At 65.4% G+C, this 22,762-nt stretch overlaps 1 protein-coding gene across 1 annotated transcript in view; it reads right to left on the bottom strand.

The window, feature by feature from the left end:
• Positions 1–2,740: 2,740 nt before the first annotated feature.
• Positions 2,741–22,762, bottom strand: part of ADGRB1 (adhesion G protein-coupled receptor B1) — a 77,678-nt gene continuing 57,656 nt past the window's right edge. Inside the window, 13 exon segments of the mRNA XM_027560696.1 lie at positions 2,741–3,533; positions 4,100–4,204; positions 4,389–4,424; positions 5,388–5,488; positions 5,491–6,090; positions 7,970–8,009; positions 9,506–9,601; positions 12,487–12,658; positions 17,337–17,422; positions 19,745–19,811; positions 21,396–21,465; positions 21,901–22,051; positions 22,636–22,738. Of these exon segments, the coding sequence (XP_027416497.1) occupies positions 3,336–3,533; positions 4,100–4,204; positions 4,389–4,424; positions 5,388–5,488; positions 5,491–6,090; positions 7,970–8,009; positions 9,506–9,601; positions 12,487–12,658; positions 17,337–17,422; positions 19,745–19,811; positions 21,396–21,465; positions 21,901–22,051; positions 22,636–22,738 (1,825 nt within the window). The 3' untranslated portion in view covers positions 2,741–3,335.

The following is a 22,762-nucleotide window of genomic DNA, read 5'->3' on the forward strand; positions in this document are numbered from 1 at the left end:
TGGCTTGGGCTCTATTCTGTCTTCAGTGCTTTTCCTTCAGTTTTTCCTTGGTGTATGGTTCTGGGCACAAACAGGACAGGGAAGATCAGGGAGCTGGCCGGAACTTGTGCTGGTCACTCCACGATGATGTTGGTGAGCCCTCTGCAGAACCCCAGGATTGCACACCCTGGCCCCATGCTCCGTGCCTCCTTCCCCGGGGGTGTTGCTGGGGCCCAGGACTTCCTCCACCTGGACACCCTGCTCCTAGGGTGTCTTGGGTGTCCGGCTTCCTTCCATAACAGCCGAAGATGAGGGAGGCAGCATGGGCTGCTGGGAGCCGGCATATTGCATATTGAGTGCAGCACTTTCCACAGCATCATCTTTCAGGATCTGGAATAGCTCAACTGGAATTCTATCACTGCCAGGAGCCAGCGTGAGGAGCTCCACCCATGACAAAGGTCATGAGGAAGAAGGCTTGGCATACGCAAAGCGGGATCGAGCCTCAGGAGTCCCCCTGGAAATTCTCAAGCATCTACCCCCAAAACCAGAGTCTGCCTACTTTCTGCTTTGTGCTTTCACCTACACCTCTGACTTTACGGGGGGCTGTCCCCCACTACCTCTCTCTGAAAAAAGACTTAGCTTACAGCTCCAGTTAATAATTCCTGGGTGTGACAGTGTTTCAACCTACAAACTCCTTTGGAAATGCTCTAGCCTGCCTGAATAGGTTTTTCCGGCCACATGTGATTGCTCAGAGCCTCCCAACTGTGAGAGGCAGGAGGTGTTCTAAACTGTCTAAATACAGATTCCTTTGAGCAGTTAAAAGATTGATTAGAAATTGTATTGGTGAAGGGTTTTTCACTTATTGGGCCAATGTTTGCTGCTAAGTCTCCATACCCCTTACCTACTGGTGTCCTTGGCAGTGTATTGATTGATATAATGGGTGTATAGAAATGCAAGTAGTAGCCTCAATGTTTGTAACCTTGGACCCTTGAGTTAATTCTTTTCTTGATTGAGCTCACCTCACCTTTGCCCTATAGGAATGCAGCTTTGTCCAGTGCTTTTTTGGAGGCTGGTGCCTGACTTTGGAATAATCACCTTTAGAGAAAGATAAGTTTCTTAAAATGTTAACAGGCCTCCTGGCCAGAAGATGATGTAATTCACCTGAACTTTTGCATATGATAAGTTTGAAAGCCTGGCTTCGATTAGGACCAGGAACTGCTGTCCTTGCATGACTCCACCTCTTCCCCCATTATCCTCTATGCACAACTTAAGGTATAAAAACTACTTTGGAAAATAAAGTGCGGGCCTTGTTCACCGAAACTTGGTCTCCCCATGTCGCTCTCTCTCTCAAATTCTGGCTGAGTCTCCATCTGGAGCGCAGAACCCGCCATGCTTGCTAATTTTGCCTGGGCTTCTAAGATCCGACCGGGGAGGCCTCAGTGTCTCCTCTCCTTCGGGAGAACGGAAGGACGCCTGTGGCCTACGTAAGTGGTGCAAACTTCTTGTCTTGAAGTTTTATTGGTCTCCCTCGTAAACCAAGCTACTCAGCCTCTTTGCTCCACTGAATTTTCCTACTGAGCTATCCTCATCCTATTACTCTTTATATCTTTGATAAAATATTTAAATAAATAGGTCGCCGACGCTGTCCCCGCTTCGAATACCCTGGATCAGCCGGGGCTGGTCCCCGGCAACGGGCCATGGTCCTCATCTGAATCCCCCTGGCCAGATGGGCTTGGAATTTGGGACTCTGGATTTGATCCAGTACGGTGCACATGTGAGGTTCCACCGAACACCCCAGGAGGAACATGCTAACGTGCATGTGTGCATTTAGAGGTTCAAATGAGCTATAACGAGCTTCATTTTGGGTCACATCTTGCTGGCCAATCTCACCCCACATTTTGGCTTTCTGGAGTGTTCAGAATTGGACTCGGGCTGTGTGCCCTGGGGAAGCAGTGGTTCCCAAGTGCCTGCTGTGCAAGGCTGGAGGGCTTGGCGCCTCTTGGCTGCCGCATGCCTCCCTCCCTCCCTGTTGTCCTCTCACACTGCGTCACAGTGGTCACTCAGCCCCTCCCAGGCAGGCAAGGTCCCCAGTCTCTCTCCATCCGTGGTCACTCACAGTGGGCAGCCCTCACCAAGCTCCTCCCCTTCCCCCTGCTGTTAAGACTATGGGGGAGGGGGTGGGGTCACAGGTGACCCATGCCCGGTGAGATGCCTACAAGCTGGGGAGAGGACGGGCAAGACTGCTACGGGAACCCTGCGCCAGGCAGCACCCACGGCTTTTTAGCTGGTTCTGACATTGCTTTCCTCTTGGATGACATCATTAGTGGCCCATAATCTCAGGGTGCTGGGGCCCCCAAATGCACGTCTCCTCTGTGGGCAGGCCTCTGCCTGCTGCCTCTCAGGGCCCAGGAGGTCTGCCTGGCTGGTAGAGGCCCTGAGGCTCGCCGGGGTGGGGCGCACAGCCCAGGGTGAGTGGATTGGCCACTCCCCCAACAGCAGCCCCGCAGGTTTCCTGCCAGCTCCCTGCGGAGGTTCAGGCTGCCCCCTGCTGGAAGCACAGGAGAAAGGCAGGACCCGCAGCGTCCACTCGCTCAGCCAGCCTTTCAGAGCTCAGGCTGAGAAGCAGGTGGGTGCGAGCCCCCAGGCCTAGCCAGCCCTCCCCGCCCAGGTGAAGGGCCACCGAGGTCGGCGAAGACCACTGCTAGCCCACCAAGGTCCCGGTGTGTGTGCTGCACGGAGAAGAGAGACAGGCAGAGAGAACTTGGGTTTTTAATTCTTTTTATTGAAGAAAAGAAAAGGAGAGAAAAAATAGATTCCCCACCCCTGTTTCTTCCCGGAGTGGGCTTCTGCTCCTGGCCCTGGGTGGCGTAGGGGAGAGGGCTGTGCTCTCCACCTGGGTCTGGGGAGGGGCACCCAGGCCCTGGAAGGGGTTGGGGGGGAGCTGGCTGCTTCCGAGGGGTGGGGGTGTCTAAAAAACGGTGCCAGGCCGGCCGGGCCAAGCAGGCTGGTCCTCTGCTGCAGCAGCTCAGGCGGGCATCCCTGGGGACGCTGGCCACGCCCGGCCTGGCCGTTGTTCTCGGCTGTCTGCCCGCCCGCCAGGGCTGGGCCCGAGTAGGGCAGAGTCTGAGGCACCTTCGGCCTCCGGAGCCCTGTGCCCACAGGGGCCGCTGTCTCCTGTCCCGTCTGGCTCTGGTCCCAGCACTGCGGGCCTCTGCCTGGCCGCCGTCCGAGCGCCCTGAGGCCGGGGCGCGGGCCTCGCCCGCTGCCCACGAGCGTGTCTGTGCCCGTCCTGCGGCAGGAGCGGGCAGAGCAGCGTCCCTCGTCCGTGGCCCGGTGCGTGGCCGCCGCCCGCCCGCTCAGACCTCGGTCTGGAGGTCGATGATGTCCTGGCCCACCAGCGGGATGGTGGCGCCCGACTTCTCCCACTCCACACTCCGCAGCTCCAGTGGGGACGGTGGGAGCGGCTCCAGCTCCTTCTTCACCCAGGCGGGCGGCCCGTGCGCTTTCCGGAGGCTCTCCCAGGGCCGCTTGTTGGGCGTCTGCTGCTTTTCTGGCTGCTGGCCGGTGGGCAGTGGACAGGTGAGGGCCCAGTCGGGGAGACGCAGAGCAGACGGGGCGTGGAGAAAAGGAGGCAGGCCGTGAGGAAGGGGCCGTGCAGGAAGGTGCGGGAGGCAGGGAGACCCAAGCACAGAGTGGGGAGCCTGGGAGCACAGAGCCTTTCCCGACGACGCACAAAGGCGGCGACCCCCGCCACTGAGTAAAGGGTGTGGGAGTGGCTTGCCGGGAAGGACACAGCACCCCTTGCTTGGCTGCTGCCTGGCACTGGGGGGCAGCCTTGCTCAGGCTCGCTCAGGACAGGGTCAGCCCAGCATGCTGTCTACCCTTCCAGCCGGCCCCCAGAAAAGACCCGTCCACCCGCCCTGTCCCTCCAGGGTATAGCAAGAGCTGGGCCACACCAATCCTGAGGAAAGGTTAAATGAATGAATGAATGAAACAGGACCAGAGGAAGGAGATAAGGGCTTACCTAAGGGCTCATAGCCCCGTCCATGCCCGGCCCACGCCCCTGCCCCACTCTCGGCTCAGCCCCTCAAAGCCCCGCCCCAGCCCTCGCCCTCCAGACCTTGCTGTCTGGGCCCAGCACATCCTTGTCCTTCTCTGCGTGCTGTAACTTCCGGTTCAGGTCCTGGAACATGTCCTGGTGCCGCTTCCGTGTGTGCATGATTTTCTGCAGGGTGGGGGGAGGCAGCGAGCCCTGAGCCAGGAAAGGGACTGCCCTGCCCCCACCTGGGCAGGCTCCTGGGGACTGGGCTCCCGATGTGGGGAAGGGGGGGCGGTCCCTCTCCCCAGCCCCTCCCCACCTGCTGTAAGGCCTGGGCCGGGTGATTGGGACAGGGTACACCAGGACCCACCTCAAAGTCCAGTTCCGCATACCGTGATTTCCGCCGCTGTGGGAAGAAGGGGTTGGTGTACACTGTGGCAAGCATACCCTCAGATCCCCTAGACACGAGCTCCTGCCAGAGGCTGAGGGAGGCCAGGGACACGCTGCCCCAGCCCACCCGTTCCCAGCCGAGCCCCGGCGGACACACCTCCAACTGCACTGAAGCTATGGCTTTCAGTATCCCGGGCCCTTAGAGGCTACTCTGCCTGGAGACACCTGGCAACCAGGGCTGGGCAAGGGTGTCCAGTTCAGGCAGCCCAGGGCACGCTCCCAGGGACTAGGAGACTGCGACACAGGGTCGTAGCACTTCTGGCCGGCCACACAACTGGAACCCTGGGGCTGAATCACCCAAGGCACATGCCACGAGGTGGGAGCCCGGACTGCAGAGGGTGGGGCTCCCCGAAGGTGCTGGGCCTGGCTGGCTACCCCCTCAACCCTGAGCCCTTATCCTACAGCCTGAGCAGGGCTTGGGGGTCAACTCCAGGTCCCAGGCTGGCCTAAGGCGGGGGTGCGCTGCTCAGTCACGGAAGGGGCTGGATTCTGTGCAGGCTGAGGACTCCTGAGCCCTATGCAATCAGTGAGACCACAATCGAGGGCGACCACCTGACTAGTCGCGTCTTTGGCACAGACAGGACCATGTGGGCCCGGCAGGTCCCGGGAGCAGGGCTGGAGGGAGGCAGATGCTGCCCCTCTCCCAGGCAGGACCCTGACACACGCCAGGCGGGCAAGGGGGAGGCAAGCTCGCCCCAGCCCAGGCCTCGGGTTCCCATCCTGCCAATGGGGCTCATTCTACAGAGGAGACGCTGGCCTCCTGGCTTTCCAGGCTTGGGCTCCCTGAGGCTGGCTGCCACCCCACCTGGACGCCCCGCACCCCCAGCTAGGCCCTCGCCTAAACCCACAGGGCCAACACACCCGTGCCTTGCCTGCTAGGTTCCCCTTGTCCTAGGAGCAGCTCCCTGGACCCCCTTACCTCCAGGGAGCTCACGGACAGCGTGGAGACATTCTCTGTCTTTGTCCCGGGCCCCGTGCTGGGCCCCTGGTGGGCAGCAGGCTCCCCGGGCTCCCCCAGGCTGGGGGTGCCGGCTCCATGGGGGGCGGTGGGGGCAGGGGCTGCTGGGGCGGTGGGGGTGGCGGGGGCGGAGGCGGCGGGGGCTGGGTGGGGGGCGGCTCGGGGGGCCCGCTGCCGGGGGGCTGGCGGGAGGGCGGGCTGCGGGCCGGGAGCCCCGCGTCAGGCGCCATGCTGAGGTGGATGAGGCGGGTCTGGGGCATCTGGTCAATGTGGATGCTGTACTTGGGCTCCTCCGGGGGCTTGGGCCGCAGCGTGGCCGTGGCCGTGGGCAGGATAACGTAGCTTGTGTCCAGGGCTTTCTCCTGGGCCCGGCTCAGCTCCGAGTCCAGCTTCTTGAAGATGTCCCCGTCGCCAACGAACGACGACTTGGGCGCCCTGTCTTTCTTGAGGGTCAGGGAGTGGTTGGGGAAGTCGGGCAGGGGCCCGCCGGGGCAGCGGGGCGAGCCGTGCAGGTGCAGCTTGGATACATTGGCCGGCAGGCTGTTGAAGTTGGAGGGCGCCTTGGCATGGGCCAGCTTCAGCTTCTCCTCCTCCGGCTGCGATGGCCGTTTGAGCGTGCCTGTGATGGTGGCCGTGCGGCAAGCTGCAATGTCCTTGTTCAGCACTGTGGGGACAGACAAGGGGGTCAGGGTGGCTGAGGGGGGTGGCGCCGGGCCCCCCTGGGTCTCAGCTGCTGACTGATCTGGGCACCCGCCAGCCTTGTGTTTGGTGCTGTGGCAGCCTGTGCTACCATGTGCCTTCAGTGGAGGCTGGCACGCAGGGGTGCCTCCCTGTAGAGCACAGACGACTGCCACCCACAGCAGCTGGCAGGCGCACAGGGGCAGCCCGTGTTGCCTGGCGGTGTGGCACACAGCCCCCCTGCAGGTAGGACCGCACACCGGCCTCTCTGCTGTGCAGCTGCAGGACCAGGCTGCCTTGACCTCCACCCGATCTGGGCCGCAGCGTCCCCAGCGCCTGCCTCGTCCCTGCCGGTCAGCTCGGCCTCTACCAGCCCACAGAAAATGCAAAGCGACAGGCAGCGCTGCCCACAGCCCTCTGAGGCCCAGTCCTCGGGAAACCTGCTCTGGAGGGAGCGCCCTCCCCGCCACGCCTGACACCAGCACCGGCGGTGGACAGGCGCCCATGTCACACCCTGGCTCGTCAGCTGCTCCTGCTTCCTCCTCCTCTAAGCTGCACAGACCAGTGGGCACTGGCCCACCCTGGTCCTCCTTCTCGTCCTCCCCAACAGCCAGGGTCCCAGGCCCCTTCTGTTCTCCACCCCGACCGCCAACACTAACACCCAGTCTGCAGTCCTGCTCTGCCCTGGTCCTCGCGGCCCAACCAACCTACCAATTTCCCTGCCAAACCTGCTCCCTGCCACTCGTCTCAGGTTCAGGGTCGGGAAAGGTCCCCTTGCTGCCTCTCCCATGCGTGTCCCTCCCCTCCAGCTGTCCACCTGGAGCCTGGGTCTAGCCCCGTGGGCCTCCCCTGAGCAGATTCCCTGCAGGCCTCCTGGGCACTCGCTGGGGCCCCCATCTGCCCTGTGCTGGCCTGGGCGGGCCCCTGTGCCCTGGCCCCTGACTCCTCTCAAGGAGACAGGCCAGGCTGAGCCAGGTTACCAAAGACAAACAAATTGGACGCTCACAGAGGCCAGCTCCACACAGGACCGGGCCCAAGACCCCAAATGCTCTCAACTCTGGGGGTCACCTCTCAGGAAGGTTGGCACATGAGGCGAAAATGGAGCAGGAATCAAGCCAGAGATCACCTCCTCCAGGAAGCCTTCCTGGTGTTCTTCTGGCAACACCTGACGCTGCCCACCCAGGGCTGGCCCCGCCCTTCCCCACGGCCACCTCTAGAAAAGATGCTCCCAGATGTCTGACGGGTCAGAGGGGACAGAACCAGCTGGTCCTGCGAGGCCCTGACACCTGGCTCACAATACGACAACACCTGGACAGCTTCCTTTCACTGGGCAAGCGATTCTGGTTTTGCACTTGCTTCCTGGAAACCCGCCTAAGGCTCACTGCTCCCAGTGACGTGCCCCCAGCCTGGAAGCGCGGCCAGCCCCGCCTCCGCGGATGGACCAACAGTGAGGAATGACGGCAACACAGAAGGCAGGCCTGCGAGGGGGCAGGAGGGCGGGCCGCTCCGGGCCTCACAGAGCCGGCTCGGCCACACTCCCCACAGGGGACAGAGGGCTGAGGATGGGGGCACGCGGGGGTGAAGAACGGGCCAGGCTGGGGTCGGGGAGCCCCAGAAGGTGCTCTCCAGTGCTGAGTGCTCCCCAAGCACGGACGCCCCTCCCCTGCTGGGCCTGAGCCTCAGGACGGCTCTCTGAGCCCACCGCTTCTGCCCCCGGGACCCTGCGGGCAGCCTCGGGGCAGTGGCCGGGGGATGGAGGTGGTTGGTAGGTGTGAGATGAGGACAGCGGACAGACGCATGGAGAAAAGAAGAAACAGTGGGCCCAGGCCAGGGCCACCTGTCGCTCTCACCTGTCAGGCGCTCACCTGATCTACAGGCCAGATCCACGTCCTTCTCAAAGTCGGTCTACGAGACAGAGATGGGCAGCGTGAGGGCCTGAGGGCGGGCGAGGCAGGGCGGGGCAGGGCTGCCTGCAGGCTGGGGAGGAGGGCCGCCCTGGAGCTGCAGCCACACCTCAGAGTGGCGTGTGTGATGCGGTGCGTGTGCACGCGTGTGCAAGCTCCAGAGGGCCCAGGGTGTCCACAGGTCCAGGGTGCCCGTGGGTGATGCGCTGACGCAGAGCGAGCCTATGCGCCCCTGCGGGCCCACGCGTGCGCAGCCGTGTGCCCGCGCCTGTGTGTGCACGCACCCGCACACGTGAGCACGCTCCCTTTCTGGGCGTCTGTGATTAGGAACGGCTCGCTCACACCCTTGGCCTCTGGTCTGTCCAGAGAGATGGAACACACAGAGGGTCCCATACCAGAACCCCTGCTGCCCACCCACTCATGTGTCAGGAAGAGGCCTGCCCCCCATCACCCCTATGGCCCCCACCACAGCCCTCAGGACGAGGAAGTGGAGGCCAGCCGGCCCGGGATAGGCACAGTGGGGTCAGGACGCAGGCGTTCATGCCGGGGCGGGACTCGCCGCCCCTGCAGCGGCAGTCGTCCTACACGCCACCCCCCGAGGCTAGGAGGTGGGAGAGGCGGAGGAGGGTGGTCCCCGCCCCGCCTCCAGGGAGCACCCCGGCTGGGGAACCCGGCTCTGGCCACCCAGGCAGGGCAGTGGCCTTCTCCCAGGCCTTGGGGCCCCGGGGGATGGCAGGGCCCTTAGTTAAGACTGGAAGTTCCTTCCTGGCAAATGTGGGGACCAAGTTGTGAGAAAGATCACAGGGTCTTTGCCCAGAGGTCAGAGGCCAGGAGAAGTGTCAGGGGATCCGGGACCTGGCTTCCGCCCACCTCAGACCCCTGCCTCACCCTTGAAAACGCCTCCCTGAGCCCATCCGCTAGCTTCTGCCAAGGCCCTGCCTGTGAGGTGGCCGGCACCCCGAAGACTGAACGAGCACTTCCCACATGCTGGGGGCACCCAGTGGGCAGCAGGCACCAAATGATAACATGGAGAATTCACCCAGGATGTTACCAGGGTCTGAACAGGCGGCTTGGTGGGGCTCAGGGAAGGCTCCCTGGAAGAGGTGAGACCTGCAAAGTGGGCAGCAGGAGTAGGCAGGGGTGTGCAATGCCCGAAACTGGACGGTGTGTGGAACACAAGAGGACCAAGGAGTCAGGCCCTTGGGGATGCGTGAGCACAAGCTCACGGCGGGGAGGGCTGTGGGGGGCGCGGAAGGTGTGCGCATGGCCTGACATCCAGAGGGCGGCGTGCGGACAAAGGGCACGGCTGGCGCCAGAGGATGAGCCCGGGGCGGACGCCGGCCCCGCCCAGCTCCCTCATCCCTTGACCCTGTCCACGCCCCCAGACTGTGGGTTTCACCTCGGCGAGACCCCAGCCTCAAACTGGGCTCAGAGGTCCTCCTAACGGGGCTGCTGGGGCCGAGCAGGGGCTGCCTGTGTCCCGGCCCCGAGCCCTACCATGAGCTGGGCGTGGCCGTTCTGGAAGGAGCCCCCTGAGTCCCCGTTGCCCTCCTCCTGGCGGTCCACCACACGGCACTTCACAGCGTCCTGGACCTGCGGATGGAGAGCAGAGGCAGTCAACGGCCAGCTACGCCCCCAGCGCCGGGAAGGCAGGTTCGAGTCCAGCAGGCAGGATCTCGGTGAGGGGCAGGCCTATCGTGGGTTGCACGGGTCCACGTGCCACGGCGGGGGTGGGTGGGGGGCGCTCACAGGGGCACCTGCTCGTCTGTGGGCCAGAGCGTGGCACGGCACGCGGGGCAGCTTCAATAGCAGCTGCCCAGGGCCCGGCCTCTGCTCTGACCTCTGAGATCTCCTCTATGCCCGTCTTGGGGTGAAAACTCAAAAACCACGGAGCTCTGGGCCCCTGAGAAAACGCTGCAAGGCTCCTGTTAGGAATCTGTGGGTAAGAGCCCACACCGCCAGCCTGAGTCGGCTGGTGTCCAGATGTGTCCTGAGTCACTGTGGCCAGCACATCCCTGAATGTCTGGGGCCAGCTGGGGTCAGGCCCTTGCTCCCTTATCACCAAGAACAGAGCGCTCCGTGAAAGGGGTGAGCCATCACGGCCTTGGGCTCTTCAGAGGGGAGAGAGAGGGCGGCTGCGAGTGAGGGGCCGGGAGCAGGAAGCAGCAGCAGAGGAGGAGGAGGAGGAGACCGAGTTAGCCATGGATGCTGCTGGTCTGTGTGAGTGGGAGCCACGGCCGCCACCTCCGCCTGCTGCAGACAGCACCAGGCGCGGGGACAGCAGTGAGCAGAGCACCTGTCCTCAGGGTGCTGACACTTCAGAGGCCACAAGGCGGGGCTCAGGGAATAAAGGAAGGTGCAGGAAGCTAAAGCACGGAGAGTGGGCTGGGCTATGTACGGAAGGCTGCCTGGAGGCGGTGTCCTGAGTTACGGTGGGGAGAGCTGGGAGGAGGGCTTCCAGACACTGACCCAGCACACACCCAAGAATACGTGCCCAGTGACCCCGGCCACTGAGCCTGTGCTACTGTGAGGACTGGGAGAACCCAATGCACACGGCCACCCGGCCGGTCAGGTCTTGCTGGCCCCAGGGCTGTAGACACGCGGAGCACACTCCCAATCTCATGCTCACCGACCGGCCAACAAACGTCTGCTCGGCCCTGCAGCATGCCCAGCAGGGCAGGCCTGGCCCAGGAGACGGTGGACTCGAGGGTACGGAGGACACGCTGTCCCCTGGCACGGACGGCCGCGGGCTCCCCATGTCTCATTTCCTCGTGCTGCGACCGACTCCGTGAGTGCCGGCAGAGACCCTGCTTGTGCCCCTGTTGGGATGTCCTGTGCCCATGGGGCCGGCGTCTGAGTGCCCCTCCTGGCCCATCCTCTCCAGCATAGCTGAGCGGGCGCAGGGGGCCAGGCCCCTCCCATGGGACCCTGGAGCTCACCGAGGGCAGGGGAGGCCGGTCCATGGGTCCTCCGGCCCAGCCCTGCAGGCGCACATGGGGGCTTCCGAGCCCATCGTCTAGTGTCCCAAGGGGTGGCCTGGAGCTCCCGACAGCCCGGAGCTTGTGCCAGCCCACGCAAGCCCACCCTTGGCGTGGCCTGCCCTCCACGGGACGTCCGTCACCTGAATCCACCTCTGACTTCTGCCCTCACCCCTTGGGACACAGCCTCTGCTCCTCCATCTTCCCAGTGCTTCCGTCTCTACTCAACATCTTTGCTGCCCACAGGCAATCTTCCTGACCCAGGATGTCACTCTGTCGTTGCTGCCCATCTTGTTTCACAGATGGCGAGGCGGCTGAGGGCCAGAAACCCGGGCCACCGCAGCCTCAGTCCATCCAAGGTGAGTGGGCACGAGCTACTCTGGGGGCTGTCCCGAGGCTCCTTAATGCACGTGTGCAGGGGAACAGGCCCAAGCAGGTGCTGGGCTGAGGGAGCGAGGTTCTCTCTGCAGGGCGTCAGCGTGGGTCCATAAAGTCACCTCCGCCTGGGCCATCTCTGGCTCCAGCATGGGCGGCCCCCACCTGTCTCAGGGGAGGCTCTCCCTGGGCCCTCAGGACTAGAGAGCGGACACGCAGGACCGACTGGACGTCTGCAGGTGGCGGGGGCACCACTCCCTTGGCAGAAACGTCAGGGCTCCGCCCTGCTGTCTTTCCTGCAGCAGGAGCCCCTGGGGAGGGGCGTCCCCCTCTCCCCCAGGTGTGAGCAGGGCAAGGGGTGGGCTCGGCTGTCCCTGCCAGGGCGGCCCTATCTTCAGCTGTGCAGAGCCCCAGGCCAGGGCCCTGGCGTCCACGCCCAGAGGAGAAGCTCTAGGCAGGGAGGCTGGGTGGGCCACGCCGGCTCAGCAGACAGAAGACAGATCGCCCCTCAGGGTCTCAGGACTCCCCTGCACCGAGGGACGCTCTGGCCTGGCCTCCTGGGCTGCCCAGCACGCTCACTGCCCTCCACGAGACCCTGGGGTGGGCTCTAGTCTAGCAACGTCTGATGCTGGCATGTCACACTCCCGCCCCCCAGGATAGGGCATATCACCTCCGTCGTTGATACCAGCCAAGAGACGGTCGGGCAAGGGTTCGGTAAAAAACCTTCTCCTATACCTTCCGAAGAAGCCCAGAAAATGCCACAGTGGGAGTCCCAGCTGCCCCGGGAGCCATTCCCGCCTCTGGGCCCCCACCAGCCAGAGTACAAGCCCCATCTCGGCTGGAGCCAGCACAGGGCACCGGAGCGGCTTCTACAAGAAGCTGTTGTGTTGACTGAGCCCCGGCTGCATGCTGGGCCCAAGTCCAGTCTCTCAGAAGAGTCAGGGCCCAGGAAGCTGCCCCTCCCCCACTTCCTGCCTCCTTCCAGAACCTTCCGGCCCCGGGGAGGTGGCTTCCCAGTGTCCAGTGCCAGGCTGATCGCTCATCCTCAGCCTGGAGGGCAGTGCGGGCCCCTGGCCCCGCTGCGAGGCCCAGGGAGGGAGGGCACCCCCCTGCCCGCCGGCCCACCTCTCTCCGTAGGATGCAGTGCACCATCACGATGACGAAGCCCTCCAGCGAGTCGAAGACAGCAAAGAGGATCTGGAAGAGGGCGGACCTGCGGTCGGTGACGGCGAGCACAGCAGACATCCAGGTCAGCGCCAGCAGCGGCAGCACCACGCAGGAGCTCCACAGCGAGGCCCTGCGGACGCGGCGGGCGTCAGGGCTGCCCTGGAACCTGATGCCCGCCGGGCTTGCCCCGGGGACAGGCCGGGTCACCTCCCTTCCTGGGCTCAGGCTTACCTCCCTTCCCGGGCCAGTCCCCGCCGTGCCCTCTCCCCCCACCGGAGAAACCCGCCCCCACCCAGCCCGGCTGCCTCCTCTCCTGGGGAGCCGACTTTGCCAGCAACACCCTCAGCTGGGGGCTCGCGGGGCAGCTGGGGACATGGGACGGGGGTCCCAAGCGGCTGGGTGGCAGTGAGGGCTGGGGGGACGGGTCTCTGGAAGATGCAGGTGCTTGACCGTCCCGGAGGCCCCAGGAGGGAGACACGCACGCTGCAGGGAGGGGTGAGCTGGGGGAGAAGGGGTCTCCTCCCAGGGCCCCCGGCCCCAGCCAGAGGCCCAGGGCCAGGACTGCAGGAGGGCCGCAGGGGAGGGCGTCTGGCCAGGCCTCTGAGCACTGAACAGAGAGACAGGGTTGGGGTCAGTGGGGTCAGGGGTGGGGGGACCAGAGGACACCTCAGGGAGAAGGAAGGAGCAGACCTACAAGGAAAGAAGACAGACGACAGACAGACAGGGCCATATGGGGAAGGGACAGAACAGACAGACAGGAACAGAAACGACAGGCGCGTCCCCCTCTTGGCGGGCCCTGCTCTGCCCTCCCCAGGGCAGCAGCTACCCTGCTCTGAAGCCTTTGCCCCTTCCTCCAGGAAGTCCTCCAGGAGCACCTCTGAGGCAGGCATCACCCTCTGCACTCCCATACCCTCTGCACCCCCATGGGCTACACGGGAGGCCACTCTGGACTGTCTCCTCGTCCCCACAGTGGGGACACTGTGAGTCAACAGGCTGTGTGGGGACAGAAAGTGCGCCGGCAGGTCCTGGGTGCAGTGTGAGGACGCCTGCGGGTCCTGGGTGCAGTGTGAGGACGCCTGCGGGTCCTGGGTGCAGTGTGAGGACGCCTGCCTGACGCCCGTCTCGCCACTACTGCCACTCTCGGGGCCGCCGGGCCCAAGGACCGCAGCCAGGGTGGGCTCTGCCCCTGGGCCGGTGACTGCCCGCAGGGGGCTCCGGCGGGACTCTCCCCCCAGGAGCAGGTGGGGCAGGGCCGCGGGTGGCCACGGGGGGAGCTGGTGGGAGAAAGGCTGGGGTCCCCTTAGGTCCCCGAGCCCCAAGCTGGCGGGGCCTCCAGACAGCTCGGTGAGATCCCACCAAGGCTGCGCCACCCCTGCAACGGACCACCCTTGAGGGGCCCAGCCCCGCGGGACAACTGCCCTCATCCACCCGGACAGGGCACGCCGGCCACACCTGCCTCCCTGGGCCTCCACGTCCCCCCACTGCCCTGCCCGGCCGTCTCAAGGGCCCGGGTCCCCACCTCAGGGCCAGCCCCGTGTCTCCTCCCAGGGGATCCCCTAAGGCCACCCTAGGGACGGCCCCCCACCCTGGGGCACATTCCCTGGACACGGCGGGCCTCCAGAGCTAGACTTGGCCTCTCTTGTCGCCTCACAGGCCCCCCAGACCACTGGCGCTGAGAACAAGGGGGCCAGGCGGAAGCCTCCGGGCCGGGCACCTGCACCGCAGGCTGTGTAACCCTCTACGCCTGCCTGCCGTGCCCACATCTGGCCCGGCGCCTCAGAGCCCATGATGCGGCCCCGTCCCGGCCTGGGCCTGTCTAACCCCAGGGTGGGCAGGGCCCCGCCGTCTGCCTCCTCTCTTCCACGGCAGGCCCTCTCAAGCTGGACCCCAGGCCCAGCCACCCCTTCATGATCCGAGCAAGAGGGCCGGGGCCTCCCCCATCGAAACGCCTCATCCTGCTTTGAGTCACCGTCTCCCGGGCCCGAGGCCTGGCGCTCACAGCCAGGTGCTGCAGCCGGCTGGCAGATGGCCGGGGCCTGGGGACCCGTAAATTACTCAGATGCCTGCAGTCCATCCTCTGCAGCTTCTGAAGCGTTTCTGCCTCGCAGCTGGCGGAGGGTGGGAGGGGTGTGTGGGGGGTGGGCGTGCAGGTCCAGGTGTGACCGCTGGACAGGAGGAGGGGCAGGTGCATAGCCGCCCCTGTGGGAAAGTAAGATGCCCCTGGGGAAGGGGTCTGGGCGTGAATGGGGCTGGGCAGGCCCACTGCCACTGACCTCCCGTGCGACCTGCCCAGTACGTCCCCCAGGGCTCCGAGGACAGCCTCTCAGCACAGCCCGAGTCACAGCTGAAGCTGTCTTCCGCCCCACGGGCCTGCCTGCCTGCAGAACAACGGAGGGGCTCAGCTGAGCCCCAGGTGTCCGGGCTGTGGACCCCAGCACGGAGGAGCAGCCCATCCCCCTCCAGAGGATGCTGCGTCTCCACCCCGAGTGTCCAGAGGCCAGGCGGGCTCTCCCCCAGGAGGGTCCCGGGGACCTCTGTCTCTGGGGACCAGATGACCAGACACTCCTGGGTCATCTAAGCCCCCAGGCTGCACTGCCCCTGCCCTGCTTGTGGCCCCTGGAGGCGGCCGGGGTCAGCGAACAGGCCAGCTGCCCCAACACACCCGGTTTCCACAGGTGTGGCGGCCTCTCACACACTGCAACTCCCGACCAACAAACAACTCCTCCCACACTCCGCCACACTCACGCGGAGCACGGTGACCCCAGCACGACCACACCCTGACGACGGCCACCAGCAGACCGTGTTCTCACGGCCAGAGGCCCAGCCCGGCTCCCTGCCCTCAGGCCTGGCTGGTTCCCCGAGGCCCTGGAGGACGGGAAGGGAGAAGACGGGCCGGGCAGGGACCGCGGGACCGCAGCATGAGGAGACTGGGGGGCTGCCGAGGCCCAGAGGGGACAGCAGAGACTACACGAAAGACAGAGAAAGCGTAACGCGAACGAGACGTGACCGCGGGGCGCAGAGCCCGCGTGCGGGCGAGCGGTGGCACTGACGTGGCGTGACCGGCGGCTTCAGAGGCGGCGTCAGCCTCAGAGAGGGCTGCACACTTGGCACATTTTGGGGGGCACCTGAGGTGGGGCCCGGGGCAGCTGACTGCGAGTGAAATTAACAGACTGAAACGAGAGCAAAACTGTTCTCACGGAAACAGGCAGGGGGAGCAGGAGGGCTGAAGCCCCAAAACTAATCAGAGGGCGTCCAGCCCAAGCCTCCCCAGGTTGGGGGACCAGGGTCCGGGGGGGCGAGGCTCCAGGGCATGGGTGAGGATGGGGGCCAGGGGTCCCTGGGTCTCTTTCCACCCGGGGTCCTGGACCTGCTAGGTGGCAGGGAGAGCCGAGTGTGGGCTTTGAGGCTGGGTGCGGCTGACCGCAAGGCAGGGCCGGCCCGGGCCCGTGTACACCCGCATTCAGCACAGCGTGACGCGAGCTGCCCACATTCACACCAAGCAGCGGGGCACCTGGACGAGGCCACGGTCCCTGCCCTCAGGTCCCGCACATCCGGCAGGACCAGGCGCTGCCCCAGCCAGAGACAGAGGGATTCGCTCGATGGTCCCGGGGGACACCTATGAGCTACCTGGGCAGCGGCCCCCCGGCTGGCACTGAGCAGGCGGGGTGCTGGAGTCAGGCCCACAGGTGAGTCCAGCTGGGCTTTTGAGCCCTGGCACCACTGCACCCGGGGGAGGCCCAACGGGGCAGGTGGCCTGACCTGACTCCAGCCCTGCTCCACCTGCCCCCTGCCCCCTGCGCCACCCCCCAACCTCAGGCTCGGTCTGCGCTGCTGTGAGATGGGAGCAGGACTGCAGACCCTGCCTCACGGAGTCACCGCAGGAGACAAAGAGGACAGCGCCACGGGCGGACGGGCCCAGCCTCGCCGCCGCCCTGGCCCCCAGCCTCGCCGCCATCCTGGCCCGTGCTACACCGTTCCCGGAGCAAGCGTGGCTGACGCTTCGCAGCCCCCACTTCGCAGACTCAGAGCAGAGGCCCAGGCCGTGCAGGGCCCAGGCCCACAGCCAGGCCGGCTGGCTCCCAGCCCCCGCGGGCTCTCCAGGGTCACACGCCTCCCCCAGAGCAGGTTTCTAACCGGGACAGAGCCTGCCAGGGGCTCATGGGGAAGGGCTCCTGAACCTCTGTTCACGGGGAATGCAAGAGCAGGACGAGGCGAGGGAGAGAGACAGAGAGACGCAGACCAGGCAGGACTGACACAGAGTGGGGTGGGGAGGGGCGTGGACCCCGCACAGACACTGGCCAGGGCAGAGGCGAGGCGAGGAGGGCTCGGCGCTCGGGCGGGACAGGCCCCGTCCGTGACCCCAGGGGGCTCCCGGCCCCTACAGCTGGAGGAGCATCGCCCCAGCCCCACGTGCCTCTGCCCAGGTTGGGCACTGCAGCCCCTGGGCACCGCCTGCCCAAGCGCCGCGGGCCTGTCCCGGCGCCACCCTCTCGGGGCTGGCTCCCCAGGCAGGAGGAGCATCCCGCCTGGCCCTGCACCCTCCCCGTGCTGAAGGCACTGCAAGGATGGGGCGCTGTGCCAGTTCAGGGCCAGCCGACCACAGAGGGGCAGGGAGAGGCTAGGCGCGCCGCCCTCCACCCTGTGGGCCTGGGGTCTTGGGAAGCAGTCAGTTTCATGGCCTCTGAGAACTCGTGAAGCCCCTGCTCTGTCAGGGGCTCCGTGCCTCCATCTCCCGACCCACTTGGTGGGGGCAGGGGCTCCGGGTCATCCCGCCTCGAGGGGGGCGCGGCGCGGCTGCCCAGTCCTACCCTGCCCGCTCCTTCAGCTTCTTGTCCGTGATGCCGTCCTTGGACACGAGCTTGTTGAACACCAGGATCCCGATGACCATGTTCACCTGCAGGACGGGGGGACGTGGGTGTGGGGGGGTGCCCCAGGGGCACTGGGGCCGGCCCCCCAGCCCCGGGCAGCACGGGATGTCGCACGGCCCCCCGCGGGTGAGGAGAGGAGCTCCGGGGAGGATGCAAAGCCCCCCAGGGACGGGGGAGCTACCAGCTCCACCCAAACTCTGGTCCCTTTGCCCTGTCGTCCTCTCCTGGAGCCCCAGTCCCTAGCGGGGGTTCTCCACCCCACATGGTCCTGCCAGACCCCCAAATCTCCCATGTGATGGGTCCCCAGGCCCACTGCCACCCCTCCTTGGATCAAGAGCAGTTTGTGAAGCCAGGAGTCCATCTGGGATGGAGTCTAGAGGTCAGGCTGGGGTAGGAGCAAATCAGCCCCTGCCCGGAGCAGTCAAGCACGCGAGTAGGCTGGCCGTAATGCCCCGCGGGGCACCTGTCCTGCGCAGACCACAGAAGGGCCCGCAGGTGACCACCAGTCCAGCTGCTGCCATGCCCAGGCTCACCCTGCGCCCCCATCCTTAGCGTCCCGGCAACTCATGTGCGTCCCACGAACGAGCTCGCCCAGCTCGAGCCCGACCTGACGCCGTCTTGGGACAGCCCATCCTGGCTCCGCCTGGGGCCACATTGCTCTCCACACAGGGCAGTCCTTCAGAGACCTTAACTCAGGACCGCCGCCCCACAGGTCTTCTCTGAACCTGCTACCACTGGGCACCTGCCCCGGGAAGTGCTTCTGGGAGCTGAGGCGAGTCTCGTTCTACTGCTCACACTGCCGTCCGCGACAGAGACAGGCTGTCCCCAGCGTCCCCACCGGCCACCAGGCCCTGGTCTCCCCTCTCCCCGGAATGCCCTCCCCTCAGGCTTCCACTCTGCAGAGGCTGCTTGACCCCTAGCCAGGTTTCTGCATCTGAGAGACCCTGGGATTCCAGGGGTCCCTGGACCCGTGACCCTCGGCCCAGAGGTCTGGGAAGGCCGACTCCCTGGGCCCCCTCAGCTCCAAGCGCTCATGGCCGCACACACAGCGGCAGGCCTGTCCCTGCCTCCTGTCCTCTGGCTGACAGCGGCTTTCCTGGGTGACCTCGTTTTCTGCCATGGCTGGGGCGGGGCGGGCAGGACACCAGCGGCCACCACCCTGCCTGCAGCGGCTCTGTGTCCTACTTTACCTGCGTGTGCTCGTGTTACATGTGGAAAAGACCCTCAGGCTGGGAAAGACTGAAGGCAGGAGGAAAAGGGGACGACCAAAGACGAAATGGTTGGGTGGCATCACCAATCAACGGACATGCGTTTGAGCACACTCCAGGAGATGGTGAAGGACAGGGAAGCCTGGCGTGCTGCAGTCCATACAGGGTCACAAAGAGTCGGACACGTGTGAGCAACCAAACAACCAGCCCGTGTTACAGGAGGGGCCCCAGGCAGCAGTGCACAGCGGGTCAGGACCAGGACCATGCCTGCCCTCCTTGCACAGTGGGAAGGGATGTGGGGGACTCCTGCCTCTGACAACCCCCCTCCCCAGGCCCTTAGGAGGCCCAGCCCACTGACTAGTAGCACTGAAATGCAGAGCACGGGGCCTCCCTCCCTACCAGTCTTCCAGACTAAAGGAGCAGGCGGGCTGGGGCTGGGGGCAGGGGCCTGGGGGCCGCCCACGGATCCTGCCTACCAACTCCGTCTGCCCTCTGGCTCCCCCATCTCCCATCCCTTGCAGGCTCAGCCTCCCCTGGGTGCCTTGGGCCTCACTTTCCTCTCCAAGTCCAGTCTGCGCCCCCAGCCTGGCTCAGGTCTGACAATGAGGCAGTGAGGCACAGCACGGCGAGCAGGACCCTGCAGAGCGATGCCCTTTCCTGAGGGCAGGTGGGAGAGGAGGGCGAGATGGGCTCAGATCTCCAGTCTCTCCCTGCTCACCGGTGACCCAGGGATGGTAACCCTGTGTGCCCGGGGCACTGCCATCCTCACCAAATGGGAGGGGAACCGCAGAAAGGAAGTGCCGGGAGGAGTGGGGGCAAGGGAAGGGGCTTCCTTCCTCCAGTGAATGACCAGTCGAAGAAAAAAACCCCGGTGTGGTGGCATCTCTGCTGGCCTGGCCATCTGTCTGCCCACCATCCCCTCACGGTCACACACCCGCACAGGCCTCCCGACAGGTACACGGCTGCTACACAGCCACCAGGCAAGCTGCACCCAGAGACACAGGAGGCCGCTGGCCCAGCCTCTGCGCCCCAGCTGCTCTGTGGGCCCCACCGGCCCCTGGTGACGGGGGCGACCCCGATGGGGAAGCAGACGCAACTGGAGGCCCGGCCCGAGGGGAGGCGAGGGGCGGGGGTCCCTACCAGCACGACGGCCGCGGCCGGTCCCACGAAGGCGTACAGCAGTCCCCCCTCCAGGGAGAGCCAGCAGCTGGGGGAGGGAGGCAGGCTGGTTAGTGGCCAGACACGACCCCACCCAGGCACAGGCTGGACCCCACCAGCTTCCCGGCGGGCAGGTGCAAAGCCCAGAAGGGCAGGAGCAAGCGAGGACACTGCGCAGGATTAATTCTTTGGCTTCGCAACTCGAGGGAGCCCCCAGGCGGCGGACAGGTGAAGTTCACGGGTGGAATCGGTCCAGAGCACAGGGTTCCGGGAGCCCTGACGGTCCCCCTCCCCCGACTCTCCCCCAGGCCTGGGCTCCCCACCTCGCCCCGCAGACCCTCCCCGACCTCACGTGCCGACCCTTTCTCTTGGCATCATGCTAAAATGTTAGGCTGGGTCCCTGGCCTGGAGTTCTTCCTGCCCGCTCAACCCAAGCAGGCCCGAGGCCTCAGCATCAGGCCTCCTGCTCACGGGAGGACCTGAGCCCTCTTCGCCACCACACTTATCTCCCTAAGTCTCCTGGACACCAGCTGGGGGGCCCCCAGGAGCCCTGAGCCCAGGGAGGGCTGCTCTTCTTCCCCCACGTTCTGTTTCATCTGCCCTGAGCTTCCATGCTATCTGCCAAACACACTCGTCTTCATCCTTCAGAACCCCACTGTGACACCCCACTTCCGCCTGATCTGGCCCCAAGCCGGGTAGACTGGTGTTCCTTCTTCTCAGCTGTGGGGTCAGTGTCCATGTTTCCTTCCCGGTACTCACAGCCCCCACCCCCGCCAGGGTCCCCAGACAAGTGCAGGGGATGCCTGCCCCAGGGCCTAGTCACGTCCCGGCCCCCTGGGCTCCCCAGGGAGCCGGGCCTGTGCAGCCCCTCCTTCTGCCCGTCGCTGCCCTCTTCCTCCCCACATCCACAGCCACTGCCCCCCAGGCCTCAGTTCTTCGCCCCCCACCCTAGGAAGCCACACGGCATCCTGGTTTGGCATTTAAGGCCCCTGGACCTGGGCTGGCTGAGCCTTCAAGGCCTCAGTGACTTCATCCATGAGGCAGCCCCGCCACGTTCCACCCCGCGCCTCCCCGCCCCGGCAACTAGGGGCCACGCGCTGTGCTGAGTTGCTCAGTCGTGTCCGACTCGCTGCAAACCATGGACTGTAGTCCACCAGGCTCCCCTGTCCATGAGCTTCTCCAAGAATACTGGAATGGGTTGCCATGCCCTTCTCCAGGAGATCTTCCCAACCCAGGGATCGAACCCAGGTTTCCTGCGTTGCAGGCAGATTCTTTACCGTCTGAGCCACCAGGGAAGCTGCAGGGGTCATACAGACTCCTGAAGACCTGGGCCCTTTGTCATGCAGACGTGAACGGAAGCTCTGGGGGGCTAAGCAGCTGAGGACACGGGGGCTCCTACCACCTGGGGCCTGTTTCTCTTGAGCCTGCTGCCCACCATGAGGAGGAGCCGGCAGACAGGGGCCAGAGGGCTACCCCTGGGCCTGGCCTCCAGCTCCCAGGGCCCCCGCTCGCGCCACGCCTTGGCATTCTCAGCTCTGAGACAGGTGCCCAGCCAGCCCTCACCTTCCAGGGTGGTGGGAGGGTCTGGGGGAGCCGCGCGGCCTCCACCACGTCCCACCCCGCCCCAACTCACTAGTTCATGGTGCTGTACCCTCTGGCCTTGGTAAATCCCACGGAAATAGCCACGACCAGCGCAGGGAGCCCTACAAGAGCAGAAAGAGAAGGTGTCGGGCGGACCCCCACCGTCTAAGGCCCAGCTCTGCAGGTGGGCGAGGGGAGGGGATGGGGCGCCTCTGAAGCCCCTGAACAGAAGGTGACAGTGAGCACGTGAGAGAGGGGACACGAGGTGGACCAGGACGAGAACCCACAGAAATGGGCGAGGGCTGCCAGGCCAGCAAGTAAAGCCGGATGCCCAGCCACCTCTGGACTTCAGATAACGAAGGAAACATTTCCCATCGTAAGTTTATCCCGGACATCGCCTGGGATATACTCATACCACCAGGTTATTCCTCACCTGGCACTCAGACAGAGCCAGGTGACCCCCTGGAGGCGGAGGCTGGAGGGGCCACTGGAGGCGGAGGGTGAGGGGGGACGAGGAGGGGGCCGAGTAGGGCACCCCGCTGCCCTGCAGTGCTCACCCCAGCCCAGGCACAGGAAGCGCTTGCGGACGAGGCGGTTCCGCAGGCGGCCAGTCACGGCCATGTAGGACTGCCAGGCCTCGGTCAACACCCAGCAGAAGGAGGACAGGAAGAAGAAGTGCAGGAAGGCGGCCACCAGCGTGCACACGGCCTGCGAGGGCAGGCGGCGGGCAGGCGCTGGCTCACCGGCCCCGTGCCCACGCCGCGACCCGGTCGAGTCCCCAGGCCGGACGCCACCCAGGGTCCACCTGCCCCACCGCTGGAGACAGGCTGTGCGCGCTGAGGCCCTGGGGCGTGCTTGCCCAACCCAACTCCCAAGCTGCCAGGGACAGACACCCCTCTCCCTGGCTTCCCCGCCCACTTGCAGACACCTCGGAGGCCGCGGGAGCCCACCCAAGAGCCCCGGCCCGAGCCCACCCGCTCATCAGCTGGCGATTCTGAGACCACATCACAAGGCACAGACAGGCTTGGGGGGCCTGGGCCCGACGCTGGGCCAGCGTGCTGGAGCTTGAGTCAGTCATCGCAGAGCACTAGTCCCACTGGAGACTCTAGACAGCCAGTCCCCACGCCTGGCCAGGTGACAGCCCCTCCAGGCTGAGCCGTGGGGCTGCCGCAGCCAGAACAGTGAGGGGTCTGCAGGGGTCTGCCCCCGCCTCAAGCGCCCCAGGGCCTGGGGCCCTGCTGCGGAGCCTCCCCATCACCGACGCGACCCGGGGCACAGAGGAGGCCGCTCACCTTGTTGCGGGTCTGGGTCTGCCCGATGAGGATGAGCGCGTTGGAGGAGATGATGGACAGGCAGAAGTTGATGAGGATGACGGAGCGCTCCGAGCGGATGTACCTGTGGGTGAGGGCGGGTGGCGTG

This window comes from Bos indicus x Bos taurus, chromosome 14 (assembly GCF_003369695.1).
Source record: "Bos indicus x Bos taurus breed Angus x Brahman F1 hybrid chromosome 14, Bos_hybrid_MaternalHap_v2.0, whole genome shotgun sequence".
In the NCBI taxonomy this organism is placed as follows: Eukaryota; Metazoa; Chordata; class Mammalia; order Artiodactyla; family Bovidae; genus Bos; species Bos indicus x Bos taurus.